The sequence below is a fragment of the Siphateles boraxobius genome, unplaced genomic scaffold (genome assembly GCF_051911475.1).
Source record: "Siphateles boraxobius isolate OS27281-9 unplaced genomic scaffold, OSU_SipBor_1 9, whole genome shotgun sequence".
NCBI classification, from domain to species: domain Eukaryota; kingdom Metazoa; phylum Chordata; class Actinopteri; order Cypriniformes; family Leuciscidae; genus Siphateles; species Siphateles boraxobius.
In genome coordinates, this window is record NW_027509219.1 from 16,038,961 (window position 1) to 16,060,899 (window position 21,939).

General features: G+C 39.2%; 1 protein-coding gene across 16 annotated transcripts in view; it reads left to right on the forward strand.

Moving 5' to 3' along the window:
• pbx3b (pre-B-cell leukemia homeobox 3b) overlaps positions 1-21,939 on the forward strand; it is a 96,876-nt gene that overhangs the window by 37,868 nt on the left and 37,069 nt on the right. The window contains exon 1 of one of the 16 annotated variants that reach the window (XM_077222853.1): positions 3,051-3,180. The exons of the other annotated variants lie outside the window; for them this stretch is intronic. Coding sequence (XP_077078968.1) covers positions 3,096-3,180 — 85 coding nt within the window. The 5' untranslated portion in view covers positions 3,051-3,095. Of the gene's footprint in view, positions 1-3,050; positions 3,181-21,939 lie in introns of those variants that run through there. 16 annotated transcript variants of the gene reach the window in all.

Sequence of the window (21,939 nt, forward strand, 5' to 3'; positions counted from 1 at the left end):
GGCACCTTTAGCAAAGGGTTAAATGTTTCAACTTTAAGAAAGACTCCCATTGGTTGATACACATCGATTGTGCTTCCTTACAATCTATTCAGCCTTCGGTATGTCAATCAATGTGCGTGATACGCTTAGCGTCGTGCTATGATAATGACCCGTTCCCATGACACCGGGGGCCACGATGGCCTTGCACGTCTCCAATTAATAATGTAAAATCAACAACTGCCTGATTCCCAAGCAATTGTCTGGCCATCCTTTACCTGAACTTGTCAAGCTGATGCCTTTCATGCAAGCTCATCTGTCTGGGAGGGAGGGGAAAAAAAACAACGAAAAAAAATTCTCTATTCAAGTTCAGCCAAGACTAGCATCCAAGACACAGCTGATTGAGTGTATTGATTGGCACCACGAGAATCAGCCTCTTTGATCAAATGCACATTGTGGCTGATGTGTCTGCACATGATATGCTCTTTTGTAGACATGCCAGACCTGTTTGAACTTAGGACAGTGAAACTCTTATTAGCTTTTTGTATGGTTTCGTTATCGGTCTGCGAGCTTGATGCTCAATCTTTTCCTGTGGAGGCGTATTTTTATAGCAGGTAAAATCGAGTGATCCGGGATATGATAGTGTATGTTGTGTCTATGCATGTAATGATCTTTTCAATTATCTTATTTATTGATTTCAACAATGACCTTGAACTTTAATAAGCTTTTAACATCACATTTTTATGGCCCTTCCATGTCTTGAGGCTTTGTTGCTTTATTTTGTTGTGTTGGGTGTCTTAAGTTGGTCTCTCTCTCTCTCTCTCTCTCTCTCTCTCTCTCTCTCTCTCTCTCTCTCTCTCTCTCTCTCTCTCTCTCTCTCTCTCTCTCTCTCCACTCTTTGGGTGCCCAGGGAAATCACACTGATCAATATTTCCCATTTTAGAGGAATTGCAGCAAACATTCAAGGAGAACAGAATTTACAGTACCTTCTGCTCAGCTCTAATCAAACTATAATTTAAATATGCCTTCCTAACAATTGAGCTGAAATTAAAACAAACCACACAAGCATCGTGTTTGGTTGGTTTCTTTTAGAGGTCAACCTAAGCTTTATTACAGCATAGAATACTGTATACGTACGGATTATCTCGCTATATTGTGTGTTTGACAGAGAAAGTGGCTCGTACTCTGTTTGCATGTCTATATTTATAATTATTTGAAGTTTGTCTTCTTAGTATATAAATCAAAGGATGTAATTTCAGCTGCCTTTTATGATGGTCAAGGGCCATTGCACAACTCTGCCTCATGCTGTCTTACCATTTCTACTGCGGGGAGATCCTTTACATACCGATGTGCACTTCCCAGCTCCTTTTAGCATGCTGGTCGTTTTCTCTTTCTGCTACTGTTCCTGAAAGAAGAAACCATTTGCGCAAATGACCACAGCTTTCAGAAAAGAGCTTGGATTACATGTTAGCGTTGTCATGTTGAAAGCAAAACCTTTAGTAGCTGTTAACTGGAGAGTTAGGCGAATTACGACAACTAAATGATTCCACTTATTTGTGAAGTAAATGCACAACTGGGTGTTTCTTCAACAATAAGTACTTTTGGCCCTGTGGACTTAGTAATAAACTTTTTGACAACACTTTTTACAGTCTCACTAGTTTAATGTGGCCATTAATGCATCACAGTATAATTATGTAATTTCTGTAATTGTTCCTGAAACGCCATGAACGTTTCCACCACAGTGTCTTTTCACCACATCTCAAATGATGTATTAATAGCATGGACGACTTCTTTGTTTTGCTAAAGCTAATTTAATTAATTTTATATGTATTGTGCACAATTTAACATTATTATAACTTGTTTTAAAGGTTTAAAAAATTACACATTCTAATTACATTTGATAAAATATTAATACAATTATATTAATTTAAATATTCCACTTGCAATAAAAATTTACCTTGATTCTTCACACATCACATGTCTCAAGGTGACGATTTTTTTTGTGGGAGGGGTGTGGGGGGGTTGGGGTCGGGGACATTTGATAAAAATCAGACATATACATATTGAAATGGTGTATTTAATTCTTTGTTCAGATCAGAATAGTTTTAAACGTAATAATTCATATTTTAGGATGGGCTTTCATAGTTCAATATCGAAAGTCTGTGATGTAGTTAAAACTAAATTGGTACATAAAAGTAATTGAAAAGTAGCAGAAATAAATGATGAAAGTATGAAAGCAATTTCCAGGGAGGACATTAATATAACAAAAATAATGTTTAAATGTGTTAGTTTTAATTGAGCTCATCCCCTGGGACATAACAGTGCCCGAAGTTGAAGGAACACACAATTACGTAAAGAGTTTATAAAAATAAAAATAAATAAATAAATAATATTTACACTGACTTTTCAGATAAATTGCTTTAATGTATAATTAAGTTTATTTGTTTATCTAATCAGTTGCGGTCATATAACCTCCAACAACATCCAGGTTCTCCACTGGGTAAAACACCTTAAGGCATTTTCGTACAGACGGCGAGAGCAAGAAAATTGAAAGAAAATATTTATACAGTCCCCTAATGTGGGACTTTTTGGCTGCAGAGATTCTTTGCTGGAGCCCGGGGGTGTTGTGTAGTGCTTTCTCACTCATGCATGTCTGTCTGTGCACTGAATCAAGCCCCAGTCCCCAGTCCCCAGTCCCTGTACAGGAAGCCCTGCTTCAAGTCTCAGGGGCCCGGTGAGCCGCAGACGAGATGTTGGCAGCGGCCGAGTTAAGCCCTGCTAGTGAGGACGGACCGTGATATATGACTCACGCACTGTGCGTATGTGTCAGTGATGAACGCTTCTGGAATTTCCCTTACTCCAACTTTTTTTAAACTTTTTTATTGGAGTGTTAACAGTAATGGTTTATGATGGCAAAGGTTTCGTTTTTCCCCATAAAGTGTTTTCACGGTACGATTTTGGAAAGGAACAAGCCAGAATGCTTTTTAAACAAGTTCTTTTAAAAGTTCCATTCTGAAATGTGGTTTTCCTTACAAGGCCCATGTGGTCATGGTGATCTGTAATGATTTGTTTGTTGTGGGTTGGTTTGCTGAAACGGAGCTCCTGGCTGGAGTTATCTGATGGTGTCAGTTACAGGGTTATTCAGTCACAGAAGCCTCGGACACTGCCAAATGGGTCGGGATGTACAGGGGGCATGTGCTCGGGGTAAGTTTGAATTTGAGTGTCTGTGAACGTCTAGGGTTCATGGAGTGTGTGCTGGATTCAGCTGGTTTCTCATGACAGGTTTCGACAAGGTTCGAGCTCCGCCTGTCACAGGTGTGTATATTCAGATCTTAGGACAGTCCTGGACAGCCATGAAATGAGACACTAATATCTTCCTCTATCTTTCACTCTCACTTTTCCCTCTATCCCTCCCGGACCCTCCCTCGCTTGAAATCAAACAAAAAACGATTGTTGTCCGTGATCGGCCTCTCCTTATTTTGTTTTCTTTTTTGTCAAGAATCTTTATTTTATTTTATTTTTTACTGAGAAAGTTGGTAACAATATCTAAATTCAAGTAGATTTAAGTGGCATAACTTAAAACATAGCTTTAGTTACAATATTTAGTTAAAAAAGTTACATTTCTGTCGGTCACTGAGGAGAATTTGGGAACAAAAACTCAAACTCAAATATGTGTGGGGAAATGTTTGACCTGTATGCAAAATTCTCAATCATGTGGATTCATATTGAAACGACTGCATTTCGCCTGTGACATTTTTTACATGTCATCTCTGATGTCAGTTCTGTCAAAATTCATGTATTCTCATGTATACTCACATGACTATTATATGGTTATAAAAGTTATAAATGATAATATTTCCATGTAGAACTGTATGTAATACATGTTTTCATATTCAAATGGGCAATTTAGCTCTTTTAGCTATTAAACTGTAGGTTTTAGCTACAGTTTTCTTAATTTTCTTTCATTTTCTTGAAAGCTATGGGAGAAAACACCAACATTTCCTGACTGCAATACAATCCCATGTAAAGCAATTACAGTCCGAATAGGGGTTTTACTCTATCATTTTTACTAAGGTTCAATTTGGACTGAATTAAAATCATAAAATACATTTGTGAAACACATATTTAGCCAAATAGGGTAATACACAGCACCACCTGCATAATACCCTCTCTTCCCTCTACACGCCATGAGCCTTCTGATGAGGTGTGTGTGTGTGTGTGCGTAGAGGAGGTAATGTTTCGGAAAATGTCACTTTCACTGGCTGGCCGTGGCTTGTCGTAGGTCAGACTCGGGGTGCGGGCTGATCCAGTTATTAAGTCCAAAATCCCATAAACAGCAGTCTCAGCCCAATTAATAATTTACATAATTAACATGCAATTTTAAGTTGGGGCTGGCAGAGCAGGAGCCGTTTAGGGGAAGGAGGGGTCGGTCGTGGGGGGTGCGGTTGGGGTAATTAGGGCTAATGCAGCCGTGCCGCTAGGAGCCCTGTTGACAATTCCAGCACATTCTCCCTCTCTCTCTCTCACTCTCTCCTCCTCAGCATGGTCGACTGACAACTGGGCGACAGGCTTTCCCAGCTAAAGCGAAAGCCCCCTCTGACAGTATTAATAGTTGACAAACTGCGCCTAAAGCCCGGGCATTGTTTCTGTCACTTGTTTGGTTTGATGTCAGTGTTAGCCGTTATAAATCAATAGTGTCAGGATTTGGTAATGTTTATAGCAGAGCCAAGGTTTATTATTTCATGTGACTGTCATGGACAAATAGTATTTATCATAGCTGTCTATAAATTACGGCCGACAGACTGTTGGTTTACCCAAACCCACTCCACTCTAGCAGGGACCATTCCGACGTCCACTTCCATATTTAAAGCAATTTATTTTCCCTGAGCCGGAGCCAGACGTTAACCCCACACTGGTTCTCCTTTCTCTCCATCGGCCTGCGTGTGGCTGTGTGTGTGTGTGTGTGTGTGTGTGTGTGTGTGTGTGTGTGTGTGTGTGTTTGTGTTGCTGCAGTGGTTTCTGCCGTCACATTAACACTTCCTAAACAGCTCAAGGGCAGACCTCGAAACATGACCTCTCTCACTCCAGGAATTTTCTTTTCTTTTCTTTTCTTTTCTTTTGACCTTTCTTTTCCTATCCAATTCGTTCTTATAGTCTTAAAAATAAAGACCCATTATTTTTTATCAATAAGCATTGATGGTGAATAACTTTTAACATCCATGGAAACTTTCCAATGCACAAAAGTTCTTTATAGTGGACAAAAATTGTCTTTAGATTATTCAAATGTTCTTTACACTAAGAAAAACATGGTTCTTTTGATAAAAGCATGGTTATTTTGGTGAACTCAAAATAGTTCAATGGCATCGCTGTTAAAAGCCTATTTTAGAACCTTTTTTTTTTGTATGTATGTATTCTCTCCTATACTTACATTTTATATGTAAGTTTAAAATATATTTCCTGGTACAGGGCAAAGTAGGTCACAACAGTATTTACAAGGTGGAATAGAATCACTATACTATAGTTATACTTATACCAGCTATTACTGGTGTCACTTTAATAGAACAATGCTATCTTTTAAAGAGACAAAGACGATTTAGACTAGAAGCTTTAGTAAAATATTACCACTGCTCTTATTTGCTCTCAGTATATGTGAATTATGTCATGTTTAGAGTAAGCCCAGACTAGGATGAAATTATATGTATGGTGAAGCAATTTAGAATAGTAAGATAAATAGGTTTGCTAACTTTTAAAAGCTTTCCATATCTTTATTGTTAATGTCAATGGCTGTATGTCCAATTAAAGTAATATTAATATCTTGGGCTAAACCGCGGGTTGCATAAAATTCCTTCATCCTCAAAGAATGTAATCGTAATGCGTTTCAGTATTCGACCAATGACATTTTTGTTTACTTTTGTACAATAAACAATTTTGAGTTCTGGGTCATCACGTAAAAATCAGTTGCAAGCCACTGCAGCGAAGTGACAAATTAGTGCATTAAGTTTATACGTCAAAACATTTTTCCTGTTCTCCCTCTCTCTCTTTAGAAACTGACCATTCCCTCTCACTCCACCTCCCTTTCTATCTCTCTCTCCCTCTCTCTCCATGCTTTTGATGATAGCTGTTCTGTCTCTGCGTGTAAGAGATGTCTTTGGCCTTGGAAATGATTTCTCGGTGGCCAGGCCCGGCTCTGTGCTATTGATCAGTGGCAGCCATTGACTATCAGTTCCACTTGCAGCAAGGAGGTCATTAGTTACCCACACACACACATTCATCAGAAGGCAGCCGTGGATCACTTAGAATGCTAATGCACACGCTAGGAGCTGACAGCTGGACCAGGGGGAGAGAGAACGAGGGAGAGCGAGCGAGAGAGAGGTGGCTGTAGTGTTGTTCCTGTGTTGAGGTGGCTGTATCAAGGGATGGCATGCTAAATTGTTTGCGTGTGTAAACAATTGAACTCCGTATTCTATTGTTAGTGGACCGTTCTCCAACGCGTGTACACTTTTTCCTTACCGCACCACTCCTGTGGCCAAGCCTGAGAAATAGTGACGCAAAAAAGAGATGACATTGGCTATCCAGCCTGTGCCTGCATTTGATGTCTTTTCTGACAAGGGCCACCATGCCTGACCTACCTTGTTTTAGCCTACGGCTGAACGTGACCATACCCTTTAAAATATAAACAAACAACGCGCAAGGAAAGCAAGGGAGAGCGAGAGAGAAAGAGAGAGAGCTTTATAATTGGGCCAAGCGAAGCTGCGGGACGTGGTCGAGTCTCCACGTTCGCCTTTTGTATATTTATGACCCCCCTGACTTGATTGATGGAAGGATAGCGTTTGGTGACACTGTCATTTGCAAGTTGAAAAGGTATCACAGTGGCTGGAGCCGCGGGCTGGGGTCCGGGCTAGGACTGTGGTGCAAACCGAGAGAGAAAGAGAGAGAGAAGGGCTCATTTCTATGCTGATGATATCCAAAGCCCTTCTCATTTCCTTTGTCTCCAGTGGAATGACATCTGCTGACAACAGACATTTTCCAAAGGGCTCCACAGTGGTGGAGCAGAAAGAAAAAAACTTGGGATTCTGGGTATGTTAGTGTATTTTATAGTTATACAACTAATTTAAAAATACAATTATTTTTAATCCTTAATGTATTCTATGTGCAAAAGTTCCACTTAGATTTATGGCAACTAAAACAGCAAACAGCTTGTTGTCGTGATTCTGACATCACTGTAACACACACTGTATCACTGTCTACATTTACATATAAATGCCTTAGTGTGAACTACAACTCTACTTAAAGGTCTGTCAGCCATAACAATGGTCATTTGCATAAAAACATGTCCTAAAGGTACAGTAGCAAAAACAGCCTGTTTACTTAACTCTTTTTTTTTTTGGTGCTGAGTAAAATAAATGTATTTAGTTCAGTCAGGACCACTTTGCCAAGTATATAAATTTATTACAATTATAGCATACAGTTAGTGTTGGCGGTATGGTTCTGTTCTGGGCAAAAACTCCTACGCCTGTCCATACTGCTATGCCTGGACAGAGCGGGGAGAGCAGCAAGTCAAACCCCCCTGGGGTACAGAACAGATCCAGTAAATGCATGCATATTACAATACTCAATTACATGAGTTGTAAAAATACAATTACATGATAAAAGCTTGCAATGTATGACTGTACAGGAAAAACAAAAAAAAAGAATGATTAAAGATTCGTTTGGGTGGAGTTGGGGTTGGAGGAGGGAGGTTCATGCGAGCAGCGATGATATGAAGGGAATGCTGAAGGAATGGGAGTTTATATGTGCCGCTGTGATAGATGTCGACACTGATTGGAACACATCATGAACAGCTGGCTAACAGCTGATGCGAATTTGGATGACGTGGCCTGCCTGAACGCGATGCTTGATATTTATAAAATTACTTTAATTTTATAATTATTATAATTATAAAATAAATCATTTTCCATCTTTATGTTGTTCCAAAGTTTTTGCATTTCCATAGAACACAAGCAATTATAACAAATGGGGACTGATGCTTTCGAACTTCAAAAAGGACTTAAAAGCACTATAAAAGTGCTTTTACACTTATGTATATGTTGATACTTTTGATAATTAAGTATCAAAAGTATGTTAGTACACTGCCATTTTACTGCAATTCCATTTAATACTGAACATGCCGCTTTTTAGATTGTATTACTTGCATAGTTTATATTTATAAGTGCTTAAAATAGTAATAATGATTCATGATCAAATTGCTCTTTTGAGTCTGACCATTTCAATTAGTCAATTGTTTAATTAGCAAAACCGGTCTGAATGATTCGTTTTGAGTTGGACTGATCCAGTACATGACAGGCTTGTTGGCCTGTTTACACAGATGTATACACAGATAGACACATGCATACACTCTGTTCGATCGGCTCGCAGTTTCAAGTTGTGATGTGAAATGTGCAGGTGTAGCTCCCATCATTGTATTTACACCAATTAACACATAAAGTGTAATTACCCCTGTGGAGTCGGTTGGAAGTCCACAAATGAGGGCACCGCCGAGGCCCCTGGCAGCTGACACACAGAACCAGAGAGAGAAAGAGGAGAAATTAGTAAGTATCAATTAAGTGACAGTGATACTGATGAATGCTCACTCTGAAAGGTGTCAGATGAAGACTGTGTGTGGGGACTAAACCCATAAGACTGCGAGATTTGAATGTGCCATGGGGTCTGTGTCACTTAATACTGTCTGTATGTGCTAAGATGAGGACAACAGATGGAAAATGAGCACAGAGGGGCTGCAAAGCCCAAATATAGCCCAAAGTTTTGCTGCTGCTTAAAAGTTTCAATGTCAAAGGTTTTGATTTAACATATGTATCATATTTGATATACACTACTTTATAATAACTGTGATGGAATTGTATGATGCTGAAATCATTACTCAAGTCTTCAGTGTCACTTGATCCTCTTAAAATCATTTTAATATGCTGATTTGCTGCCCAAGAAACATTTCTTATCATTATCAACACAGATGAGCTACTTAATATTTTTGTGGAACAGTGATCGTTTTTTTCAGTATTCTTTGATTAATAGAAGCTTCAATAGAAGGTTGAAAATATTATAAATGTATTTACTATCCCTTTTGATCAATTTAATGTGTCCTAGCTGAATAAAAGTATTATTTAAAAAAAAATCTTATATACTGACTCAAACTTTTAAAACAGTAGTTTTATTTACATATATAGTTTCTATTCACATCGTAAAGTATATGTACCAAATTTGATTGAATATCCGCATCTAGATAGTTCAGTAAATATATGCGTGTTTGTAAGAGATAGAGAGACAGTGTAGTTGCACTTGCCTTTCTCACATTGTCTTGGATTCCATGGCTATACAGAAATGAAGAGCGAGAGAAAGAAAGAAAGAGAGAGAGCGTGAGAGAGCGCAAGTGTGATGGATAAGCTCAGGGGCTGTTTACAGCAGTGTGTAAAGCATTAAAGAGCTGGCAGAAGGGCCATTAGCATAAATGTTTAAATCAGACAAACAAACTTATGTACCCAAATGAAAATGTTTTCCTGCATTAATCTGGAGCAGAAGGCTCTAGTAGAACAATTAGTGCCTCTCTCATTCGCTCTTTCCCACTCTTTCTTTTCCCCCAACTCGCTCTCTCTTTCTTAGCCTCCCTTTTATTTCACAAGTGTTTATGTTTAAAGACCTAGGACGGTACTTCTACGGTCCCCTATTAGTGCCGAAGCATCAGACACTTTAGAGACCCTGTTTCAAGAATTGGTGAGTAATTGTCAGCCTGGTGTATTATGACTGAGTTTGTCAGACAACTGTGAAGTTTCATAGACCAGCTGCGAGGCATCACACTCTCTCTGTCTTGCTCTCCCTCTCTCTGCCCGAGCTTCTAGTTTTGAGGACCAGACTGAAGCTAGGCTGATTTAAGGCCTTGTAAAAGTGTCGGCTTTTTAAATACTGTTTGCATGCCGCCTCCTGGCAGACATTTCATATTCAGCAGATTTACATGATGGCCATTATTATGATTTTATGAAGCGTGAGCTTTTAAAACTATTGCCTCAGAAACGCTGGGGCAATTTCTGAGATAGTTCACAAGCTTATGACTTGAAGAGACTGTAAAGAGCGAAGAGTGAAGCTCAGATTAGGGATAGAGAGCACTTTTCATATAGACAACATTTTATATATATATATTTATACTAGTACTGAATTAGTTAAATATATTACATTTAAATGTTTAAATTGGTTCAGAATTTTAATTGAACCTATTTGTTTTATGAATACATCAAATTACGGCAGTAAAATGTGTTGTAAATGGCATTTCTTGTTGAATTGTTAAGGTGGTTTATGAGTTTAAGCTGTGTATTGGAAACCAATGTGTGTACAGTTCTAACCAGGTTGCTCAAGATGTTCTATGTGGGCCCTCTCAGCTAGTATTTCAGCTGGTCAACCACTTGAGCTAATCTTGCCCCACCTAATGGCAGTCTTCAAGCTAGAAATTATATAAAACCAGGTACCACCTTGAGCTAGTTTTAGCTGGAGTTTGTAAGGATTTGATGTTTCCATCAAAATAGTGTATGACTGTGCTTCAGTCTGAGGAAAATCCCCTTGCACAGTAACCTTGTGTGTGATGGAATGACGTAAATCCAGCCCGGTTTTTACATATGCCCTGTCGACACAGCCTTACATTTGCTGTTTGTTTAAACTAGCTGATAAGCTCTTCAAAGTTTAGCTGCTCAATTTCTCTCTCTGAGAGCTTTTCTACTCCCTTTTTTCTCCTCAAATGTTAAACTTTCATAATTTACGGCGGCCCGTTCCAGCGCTCATGGCCTGGCTCTTTGGGCCTGCCTCCATCCATCTTTACAGTAGTGTAAGCACTGATAGCAGAACATGCTAGGTGTGACAGAACCTCTCCTCTTGTGGGTCGGACTTGACGTTTCTCTTGTGGAGAGTTATGGCTGTTTTGGTAAGACTGGCGGGCCAGGAGGGCTCTTTGCTGCAGGGTGGAGTGATAGATTCAGCTGCCTGAAGCATCCCAGTGTGTTTATCCATGGCTAGTATGGCAGCTTTCAGAAGACATTTACCCCATGATTTGCGATGAGCTTATGTGTGAATAATTAATGGCAATTAATCCTTAATTACAGTAATTAGGCAAGTCACAGGAAATTAAGCTGCAGCTGGAGAGGCCCTGCGCGTCAGGGAGGAGAAGAGGGGAGGACGCAGAGGCGAATGTGGCATGGCGGTGCTGCCGGAGTGGCAGAGGGTTGCTTGGGTGGCACGGTGAATGCCGGTGTGTGCCCATGCGAGATTGGCAGCCTCGGTGTGGCGTGCGGTGACACAGATGCTCAGCGGGCATAGAGCCGCCTCACTGAAGATTACACTAGCTGTACGAAGCAATACTCTTTCAGTTATCCCTTTCTCCCACAGTCCCACATTCATTCTTCTCACGCTTTCTTTTCAAATATAGTCATTGACCCATTGCCTTTCTCAGATCAGAGTTCCACGGAGATTAAGACAGCCATTTGAGTCATCTTCTTAATTCTCTTTTAATAAAACGGTAAATTTATGGCATTTCCAAGCACCTGGGCCATAAAGCAATCGTGCCAGGCTGCCAGGAAGACCTGGTGGGTAGAATTTCAGGCAAGGCATACTAACTCATCCGATTTGCCAGCGAGACTCCTGATGAGCTGTCTGCGGCAAAAGAAAGTACAAGCAAAATACAAAAATTATTCAGAGAGCTTAAAATAGGCCAGAGGCAGATTTGTGCTTTTATTGGAGCAAGTGGACATGGGGAGATGTTTGGATTGTGTTAGCCGTTAATTGAGACGGGAGTCAAAGGAGACGCTGGTCTGTTTTTCCCATTTAGTCCAGAGCTCATTTGCGTCGTTTCATGCCTGCCTGTGTGAATTTCCGATCCTTTCTTCCACTGTTACTTCCAATTACGCTGTTATGCACATCACTAATTTGTGTGTCAGGGTCTCTGGATGAGCCTTGGGTTTTATCTCTGCCCATTTTCAACACAATATGACCTTCATCTGTGTTTTTCTTAGTGTTTCTTCGTGCCCCGCAGTAAACTTACATTTGAAGTTTCTAGGTGTTCCACAGGGCTCAATACTGGACCCTTTTTAATATTATAAAAAAAAGAAGGGGGGGGGGGGGTACTTTGTGCTTTACATTTAAAACACCTAAATAATATTTTCATAACTTCACATTCATGGAATTTAATGCTAACTCCTGTTGTTTCATCTTATGTTTTTTGATATGATGGTATTAATTATAACTGAGAGCCTAGCAGGCTTGTGCACAATTCAGAATTGAATTGAGAATGACTCCTAAATTCCAATTCAATTCTTGAATTTGAATTGAATTTGAATTGATGTCAAAAACAGGATCTAGAATTACAATTCAAATTTGAATTAAAGGAAGCAGAATTGGAATTCAAAACAAATTCTAAGAAATTCATATAGATATTTTAAGTGAAGTGTTTAACAATGAAGCTTTACAGTATATGTCAGATATGATTGCATTACATATTCTATAAATTATATTAGTTTGAAGTACTTGTACAGATTACATTAACAGGACATATTTTCCCCCAGCAATGAATGTTAAAAGCTCTAGTCACAGAACAAATAATTAAGTTTGATTTATTGTAATTGTAATTTTGTGGAACATGATAGAACATGACTCAGAAAATGATAGAACATGACTCCCAGAATTACTTTAGTAAATCTTTAGAAGAAAAAAAAAAAAAACTAGGTGGACATTTGTATACATTTTGTATATATATATATATATTAGAACAAAATGTATGCAGGGTTGAGGAGTGAGTTAACTGTAATGAAATTATGTTATTGAATTACAAAACGAATGTAATTGTATTTAGTTGTATTACTGAGGTAAAATGTGTAATTTAATTAGTTACTAATCAAATTAAAAGGAAATTGATTTACATTGATAAAGTAATCCAAATAAAATAATCCAAACCACATTTATAATGGGTAACTTATAACAGTAAGCAATTACATTTCCAAAGTAACCTTCCTAACGCTGAATGTGAGATTCAACATATTCTTCCTGTTGTGTGAGTAGGGTGACCACCCGTCACGCTTTGTGTTGTACCGCACAGCATTTTCACCCCTTGTCCCCCACGTCGCATATTGACAAAATGTCCCGCATTTTTATCAGTCTGTTTGCTTTTAATTATCATATTAAGAAAATGTGCATGCGTTCTTTTGCCTTTTTAAGAAAGCATTTTATTTAGCCTATTCTTTTTGCGCCGTAGTTTTTCACCTATATTTAACAGCGCTTCGTCAGAAGTACAAATACAACAGGCGATTTTAAAATCAAATCCAATGGTTGAAAAGAAAGGAGTAAACACGGTCACTAATAGGTTGTCAATCAAAATGTTTAGCGGTGATTCGTTCCATGTGTTCCCTGTCAGGAAAACAAATGGATAATTTGGTAAATTAAAATTTTAATTTAACAGAATTTATCAACTTATTGCCTGCTGTAGTTGCTTAATTCACATCCTTTCTAAAAATATGAAAGTGTTTGGTGTAATATATTCTTAATATATAAGGCTGTCAATAAACTAATTTCATGTTGTTTTATATTTTATTTGTTCATTATTTATTTGGTTGGATTTTAGTTGGACTTAGTGATCTGCATGATGCCTGCTGCCTTACTCAGTGATGTTGAATTTAAATGGCAAGTAAAATAAAGACATGCTATGTTACATTGTGATGTAATTGTGTTGTCTGGAAGGGACTAAATAACAAAGTATTTTTATCAGCTGAAATGCAGAATACAAATGTGTTTATTAAGTTAAATGGACATTATATAACAGTTTCAGGTTATGTTTTAGTGTTGGTAACATGTCCCACATCGTCCCACATTTGGTTTGTTTGATGGTGGTCACCCTATGTGCGACTGTGTAGAATTTCTTTGAATTGCCATGAATTTAATTCCACTTTGTGTCATTCCAATTCAAATTCAACTTCCTGTGGGGCGGAGTCAATTCAATTCAAATTCCAATTCATGAATTGAATGGAGGCCAATTCTGAAATTCTGAATTTTGCACAAGCCTGGAGCCTAGACTCATTTTTTTCAGAATTCACTACAAGTTTTTGACAGTCTTCTCTCCTGTGCGTCATTGAAATGGCAGCGTGGGTTCATTTTTATAACACGGAGGGAGAAAGGGAGTTTTTTACTAATAGGAGGTTTAAGTGGCATGGTGAGGCGCCCAACTGTGATATTACATTAACCCACCCTGCCTCACATAGCCTGCCACCGACGACAAGATTAAGAGAATACACACCACCCTGCTCTTAGCTCTCAAATACTCCACTTCAAATAATGAGAATTTATTGAGGAGCTCAAAGATGCTCCTCTCACACCTCCTTTACCTCTTCCCCCTCTTTTATCAGGACGCACAGCGGAAAGCATGCCGTAGCACTGCCAATGTGGATGTGCATGCTCTCTAATGATGGCGCGCCTGCCTTTTTCTTTTCTGTCAATTTACAGCAGAAAAATAGTTCAGTTCCACATAACAGTCACACAGTTAAATCTCATACCCTTTTATATGATATAAAACCCTTAACCCTTTTAGCAGTCCATTATAATAGGAGCTCAAGCATTTGCACACCATTGGGGCTCCGACTTTACTGATATTCAACCATCATCTACATGCTCTCTGTAGGCGTACATTTTTCCTCTATGGCTTCTTCGGATAATCGTACAGAACCCAAGCACCAGCGAGTCCTTTAGCTCCAGACAGAGAGCAAAGGAGGAAGAGAGGCTGGTGGTGTGAAGTGACAAGGTCAGCAGGTTCTCTCGTCGCTGTACAGAATCTTCTGGATAAGTGAAATAAATGAGGCAGTGTTAGCTGCTAACGGAACGATCACCACGATGCTAAAGGCTAACTGCCGACTGCCACGCCTTCAAATCTCTGGGCAGGCTAAGCTTCACCATCAGCGAAGATGTCCTGTTAAAGTGTCTGGGAAAAATGCAATGGAAGCAGATACTCATGTAGTCCAGCTCACTGATTCAGTTTATACAGAAAGCAAGACAGAACAGCATAGGTGAAATGCTAACAAGGCAGTTATTAGGTACATTTCATTAAATACTGAGAAATCAGAAAACCACTCTGACATATTATTAACACTGTTAATCATTACTAGTCACATTAATCCTTGGCACATTAACGTTTTTCCTTGGCAATATTGTTTTAATTTGTAAACAATATAGATGCCCATCCTGTTAAGTCTTTTGTAAGATGCCTTTAACAAAAGCCAGTTTCCTAATGACATCATCTTCTTGGAAGTAAAATCATTTTTTACTAGAAAACAACAGCAACGACATCATTAAGTATTGCGTTTCTGGCATTAGTTGGTTCCATTCCGTTTTGTTTGATCTAGTAAGAAAAATCTGCATATTATCAAAATTATAATACTCAAGCTATAATCAATAAATATGAAATAGTAAAGCATTAAAAGTTCAAAAGGTACTGCATAACAGGAATGATATGTACTCACACCGGTTGCTTGAATTTCAAAACAATACTTACAGTCCTCCCCAAATATCAATAAAAGATTAATTTCAAAGTTTTTGTTTGACAGTGTCAGGTCCCAGTAAGATGAAGAAAATCCAATTGAGGGAAAGCATTGGAGACTGTACTCTGAATTTGCGTTTTCTTAATGCAGCATTTCCAAACAAGCAAACTTTATTGGAAGATGCAGCGTTATAGCTGGACGTGGACCTCAAAATGTAAACGTAATCGAATAAGGACGCAATTTGTGAAAAGTGGCCGATGCCCTAAGTCTAGCCCCCATTCTCTTTCCTCCATCCAGCCCTTGCACAATTAAACATCCAGGGCACACAGAAGAGGGGATTCGTGCAGAAAGTATGTAATACCATTAGCAGGCATTTCATAGTGGGCTTTTATCCATGTAGGTTTTTATTACGTTTAATTAGAGTCCAATTGTTTTAATAGCAACGTTTTATTTTGAGAATTTGTATCCATATACTGTACTTCATATTTATATACTCACAATGGACACAGTCTGCTTTTTTCAATCTTTTCCCGTCTTTTTCTCTCTCCCCCCCTTCTCTTTATATTTTTCGGGGCTTTAATTGTCCATTGCAGTGAGTCAGAGCCATGCTATCAGAGAACATAAGTGCAGCGTGTTGAGGCTATTTCTCCCTGAGAAAACTCTGCAGGGCTGCACCAGTGACAGCACTACTGACGGGCTAATGGAGCAGTCTGAGTGTGTGTGGTTGTGCGCGTACGTGTGTATGTGTATGTAAGGCTATCCCTTCGCCCCTGCCCTGACCCCTTTGTGGGCTTGAATTCCTCAAATGTTTGCAGGATTAAATCACTTAATCTGTGTGTCAGCTCGAACCCCAACGCAAAAGGCCTCGGAGGGAAGTAGAGATAAAAGAAAGGAGAGAGGTATTGAGATTGAGGGATACTGTACATTGAGGTCCCCGTGTTTCAGTCAGTAGGCACTAGGCAGTATGTATTATTTCACACTACCTCGTATTGTCCTCCACCAATTGTTTTTGACAGGTAAAATGGTCAGGGAATCAGCAAGGGAATTCTATGTATTCCCACAAAATGGCAGGCATCGGCATTTAATCACAGAGTCTACGGTGTGAAACGGCTCTCTATTGAAATGTACGAATTTGCTGCGCTGGGAATGGGGCGCATCCTCTTTACGTTGAAGACTATTCCGGAGGGATCGCTCCTTGAGATAGAATTCCGTTTGCGTCGCCAAACAGCACTCCCTTCGCCCGGCAATCACCGGTGCTCCCTTCATCAACTTGCAACAGCTCCCTCTTGATAGGAGCAATTCATAATTTCAGCTGCTTGTCACACGCGCACACAACTGCGGCCCACTCATGCCTAATAGCGAGCGAGTCTGAGGCAGGAAGAATAGGGGGTAAAACACGTCTGAGCCTTGAGAAATATTTGAGGATCAGTCAAAGATATATTCCAAGAAGTCGAATGCATAATATATACGGGGCCTCGTGAACATAAGCCTCTGTTTTGTTCCGCTCCTGTTTCCCGCTCAATCACAATGATGAAACAACAGAGAATGGGAGGAGGGTGGTGGGTTTAGAGGAGGGTTGGTCCTCCATGCCGGGCTGTGTGCTCATCTCCAGAGTTCCTCTTCCTGGGTGAAACGACAGTCGTGTGGTGGGGGAGCGAATGACTCCTCAGTCAGTGCGTGACAATGCTGTCAGTACATGCATTAATTATGCAGCCCGGGGCCACGGAACGAGAGCGGGAATGTGTAAGACTAGGACGGAAAGATAGGGAGGGAGAGATGAGAAACGGAGATGGATAAAGGAAACGTGTGTGTGACAGGACAAACAGTGGAACGATATGAACTGTATTTAAGAAATGGCCCCATAGTCTATTTTAACCAGGAGGATTTCTGTTGCGGTACAGGGCCATATATTACGAATGAAGTCATTAGAATTGACGTAAACCTGCCGTGACCCTTAAAGTCAACATGAAGTCAACATTAACCTGTTTGTTTTCTTACTGCACGTTCCTGGTCTTATTTTGAACTTTTCATTGATGCATGTTATTTTCAAGGATTTTTTTTTTTTTTTTGGTCTAATCGAAATGTAATTTGCTCTTTCTTGAAAATGGCTTAATAATTTAGTTGTTTTTATTATTGCTGTTTGTTATTATTAGTTTGTATTTTCAATTTAGTTTTTCAATTTATTTAGAATTTACTAGGGTTGGGTATCGTATGAATTTATATACTGTTATACACATGCGTTTGTTCACTTAAGATATAATCGACTGTTTACGAAGATATTTTGACATAATTTTGTATGTATTTGTCCGTCCAAGCACAAGAAGACACAAAAGTGAACTGAATTCATTACTCGTACACTATATTAGAGGTGGCCTTTTGTGCGTGCGTCACACTCTCTGGATGTGCCCAGCACAGAAAACAGTGTGCAGGTGCCAAATTGAGTTCTCTTTCGCATCATCTTGCGCTTGAATTGTTGAAAACCACATTAAAATATGCACACAGGAATTCATAAGCGGAATCAAAATTTTCATTTTATGACAAGTATCCGATATCTAACCTTAAGTATCCGATTCCAATTTTAACACTTATTCACATTCAATTGTGTTCCATAATTCACTGTCCAATCAATTTTGTTGGACAAAACCAAAAAATCATAATTTTCTTGAATATCTTTTTCAAATACAGCTTACAGAAATAAAATGGTTAATTGTGAATAATGTGAATAGCAATTTGCATGTTTTAGTTTCTTTTTTGCACCATGTATGCTATCATTTATGAACTACCAAACAGCTTGTGGGTGAACTGTGCAACAGTTTTATGGAAAAATACCTCTAGGAGAATAGTTTGGTTAAAGTGAAGAATCGAGTCTGCAAGCCATCCACATACCAAGACTTATTTACATTTGGACAAGTGACTGTTTGGAGAAATGCTTGCGTGTTCATGTTCATTTGGGTCGTCTGTGTTGTGTAGACAAGGCCAGCTGTGTTTGAGGTATGACTCTGCTTTTTTAAGATGGACCAAACTGAACTGGACATGCAATGACAGCGAATCGCCAAGGCAGGCAGCTCTCCATGAGAGATACTAATTTTAAACCCTGTCCTAGATTTAGTACAGCCTAGCACAGCAGTTTCCTTCCTGTGTGCGCACACATACTTACGGCTCACTGTGCTGTCACCTTTACTGTCAATCATCCCGCATCATCCAACATAATTCAGAGGTGATGCCTCATGACTTCTCTCTGCCATCAGCCTTCTGCTCAGTAAGTGTTCCAAGGTTTGAGTCCATGACTGTCAGGATCTGTTCTATATTCAGATATATATATATCCACAGAAATCTATATATATATATATATATATATATATATATATATATATATATATATTGCACGTAGGGCAATATTGCACTGGAGCTTTTCGAATCAAATTCAAGTAGTCCTAATTGAGTCAAATGCAAAAAAAAATCAACATTTGTATTCCATTGATTAGGAACTGCTACTATTATTCACTCTGAGATCTTCTGCGTCTTTATAAAGACTTAACCCTGCCGGATCCGGCATGCTCGCTTTGTAGCGCACAATTTTGATCTCAGGAAAACTGCTGTTCCGTAACTGTCACCTGTCACTTCCATTTTTCCGCAACACAAAAGAACATATCTTGTATTACATGGTATTCCACAGGGGTGTTTCTCTTTCCTTCCCCCTGATCTCTGCAGTTATTGAAAAATAAATGCTGTTAACTAGTGTTTGAGTGGGCTTTGATTCAAATGGCATGAAAAGGAGCTGGTTGCTTTACTCTCAGGGAGTACAATTGAAACCATTAACAAATTATTCACTCTTTCTCCGAATGTATTCATTTCTTTATTCTACGTGATCATAACCATATTCCTTTTCACGGCACAGTATAAAAACGATATTAGCAGCCCAACACAGCATGGAGCTACATAGACCCGGATGGCACAGTTCTGTGGAAAGAACTAGGTGGCTCGAAGGAATCTATGGATTTGCTCCAAGAGGAATGACATGCGTATACTTAGCTTTAACTTCAGCCTCTGTTATACCTTAAACAAATTCACGCCCTCCCACAGACCTCTTAAATATTTAATTTGACAACTTTTTAATCCGTCACTACGCCATGATGAAGTAATTGTCACATGTCGGGAAAGAGGGAGAGGAGGGAAAAAAAGATTAAATTATACTTTGAAATGTGAATTGAAGTGATTTAAAAGGTGCCAGGCTCTTATTTGTTTTAGGACCTCGAGTAATAAGCCAAGGCTAAGAGGAATGGCTTTTCTCATGTACTTGCGTGTTTATCTGAGGGCTTTGGCATTACAAGCCGAACTCCCTGGTGATTTGCCCAGGCTAGCGTTCCCTGTGATCCATTGGCTAGTGAGGGCTTCAAACCATAACCTGTACTAATGGAGTTCATGGGTCTGCTCACACAAACACACACACGGTTCCACACACAGCAGTGCCGTACATGACCGATGACATTTTGTGAGTGCTTTTAAAACCTATGCCTAAACTATTGCCCTCGGTTTTGCTTGGATAATGTGAAGCGGGAGGCCAAGGATTTGGCGTTTGAAGCGAAAATATTTCTGTGTACGAGTCAAACTCCTGAGCTCACCTCGGTGACTAACTGTCTTTTCTTAGCACGCCTGATCTTTTCTGATCACAGATTAGCTATCACGAGAAAGACATAATGCCCTTCTATCTCATCTGCAGAGAATGGGAAAAGGACAGATTATACTACCTATAATCTTCAGGGGCTGAACAGAATGGTATCCGCCATCTCCAATGTTAATTTGACCTTCATAATTTAATCATTTTAAACATTAAAAAGATAGATCACAACAAAACAATCTGATCCATTATCATTTACTCACCCTCATGTCGTTCCAAACCTGTATGACTGACTTTCTCCTAAGATGATATTTTTAAGAAATGACTCATTATTATAAAAAATTTTTTATCCACACAATGGAAGTCAATTGTCACCAAATCTGTTTTGTTAACAACATTCTTTTGTTTTCTGCTGAAGAAAAAGTCATACAGGTTTGGAACGACATAAGTGTTGTTAAATTATCACAGAATTTTTTTGATTTCTGGATGATCTATCCCTTTATACGTAACTATTTAATTCAAACTGTATTTGTCTTTCTGGTTTTAGCTTTTTCTCTAGATTTACCAGCTGATTTTTTTCTCACCCTCTCTGTCTGGCATGGGAGGTGTGTGTGCCTGGTTGTGCCCGGCTTGTGCCCAGCTTTGCAGGGCATGGCGCCGAGAGCAGCGGGGCAGACCCTTCAGGCTCTCTCTACCTTTCATCCACTGCTGAAGGTGAAAGTGCCCCCTCAGGGTTACTGAGCTCTGCCCCTCCCAAAGGCTGCTGTGCAGGGAGTCAGATAGAGGAGAAATGATTAAAAAAGGAGAACTGCTGAATTCGCCCTTGTCTATAATATCTAATAATGAAGGCTTTTTTTTTTCATTTCAGAAATTAACTTTTTTATTAAGGGACAGTATTTGTCCCCGGGAGTTGATCTTTATGAAGGCTTATTTTTTATTATTTAATATTATTTAATTTTTTATTTAACTATACTAAAATGCACAGCATGTCACCTGTTTACGTCAGATAGTTACTTCTATTGTAAATCTATTCTAAATTGAGTAAATATGGATGTTAATTATACAATTAAATCAAATATAAAAGTAGCTGCAAATAATACAGATCATCAGACTTTATTTTCTTCTTTTATTCTCTTTCCATCTGCCAGTCCACCCTTTCTTTTATTCTATCCATCCGTCCACCCTCTCTTTTATTACATCCATCCATCCGTCTTTCTTTCGTTCTTTCTTTATAATTTCTGTCTGTTATTCCATCCATCCATCCATTCATTCAACTGTGTTCATTGAGATGTACTGTTCAGAAAGGCAGCACACACACACACACACACACACACACACACACACACACACACACACACACACACACACACACACACACACACACACACACACACACACACACACACACACACACACAAACAAACCACTATTACCCTACCCTGTTTAGAGGCAGCTGAGATTTATGAAGTCCACATGTTTAATACATTTCATTTGGTCCATGGGATTTGTACTTGCTTTGGTTTTTCTGTGTCCACTAGTGAAATATTCAGTCCATGCACAGCCAGTATTAATAAGGGACTCCAGAAGAGAGGGGGGCACGACGTGCATAAACATTTAGTCCTTATAGACTTCCATGAGAAAATAAGGACTGCACAGTACATGTTAAGTGCTATGAAGCCCCAATACATAATGTCCCAGAGAGCAACAGCCTGTTGGGAAATGGCGAGCAGTGTTACATATTCCTGCAGGCCTTCTTGTACGTTAGACAGTCAGATATGAAGAGTGTGTCGACCAAGA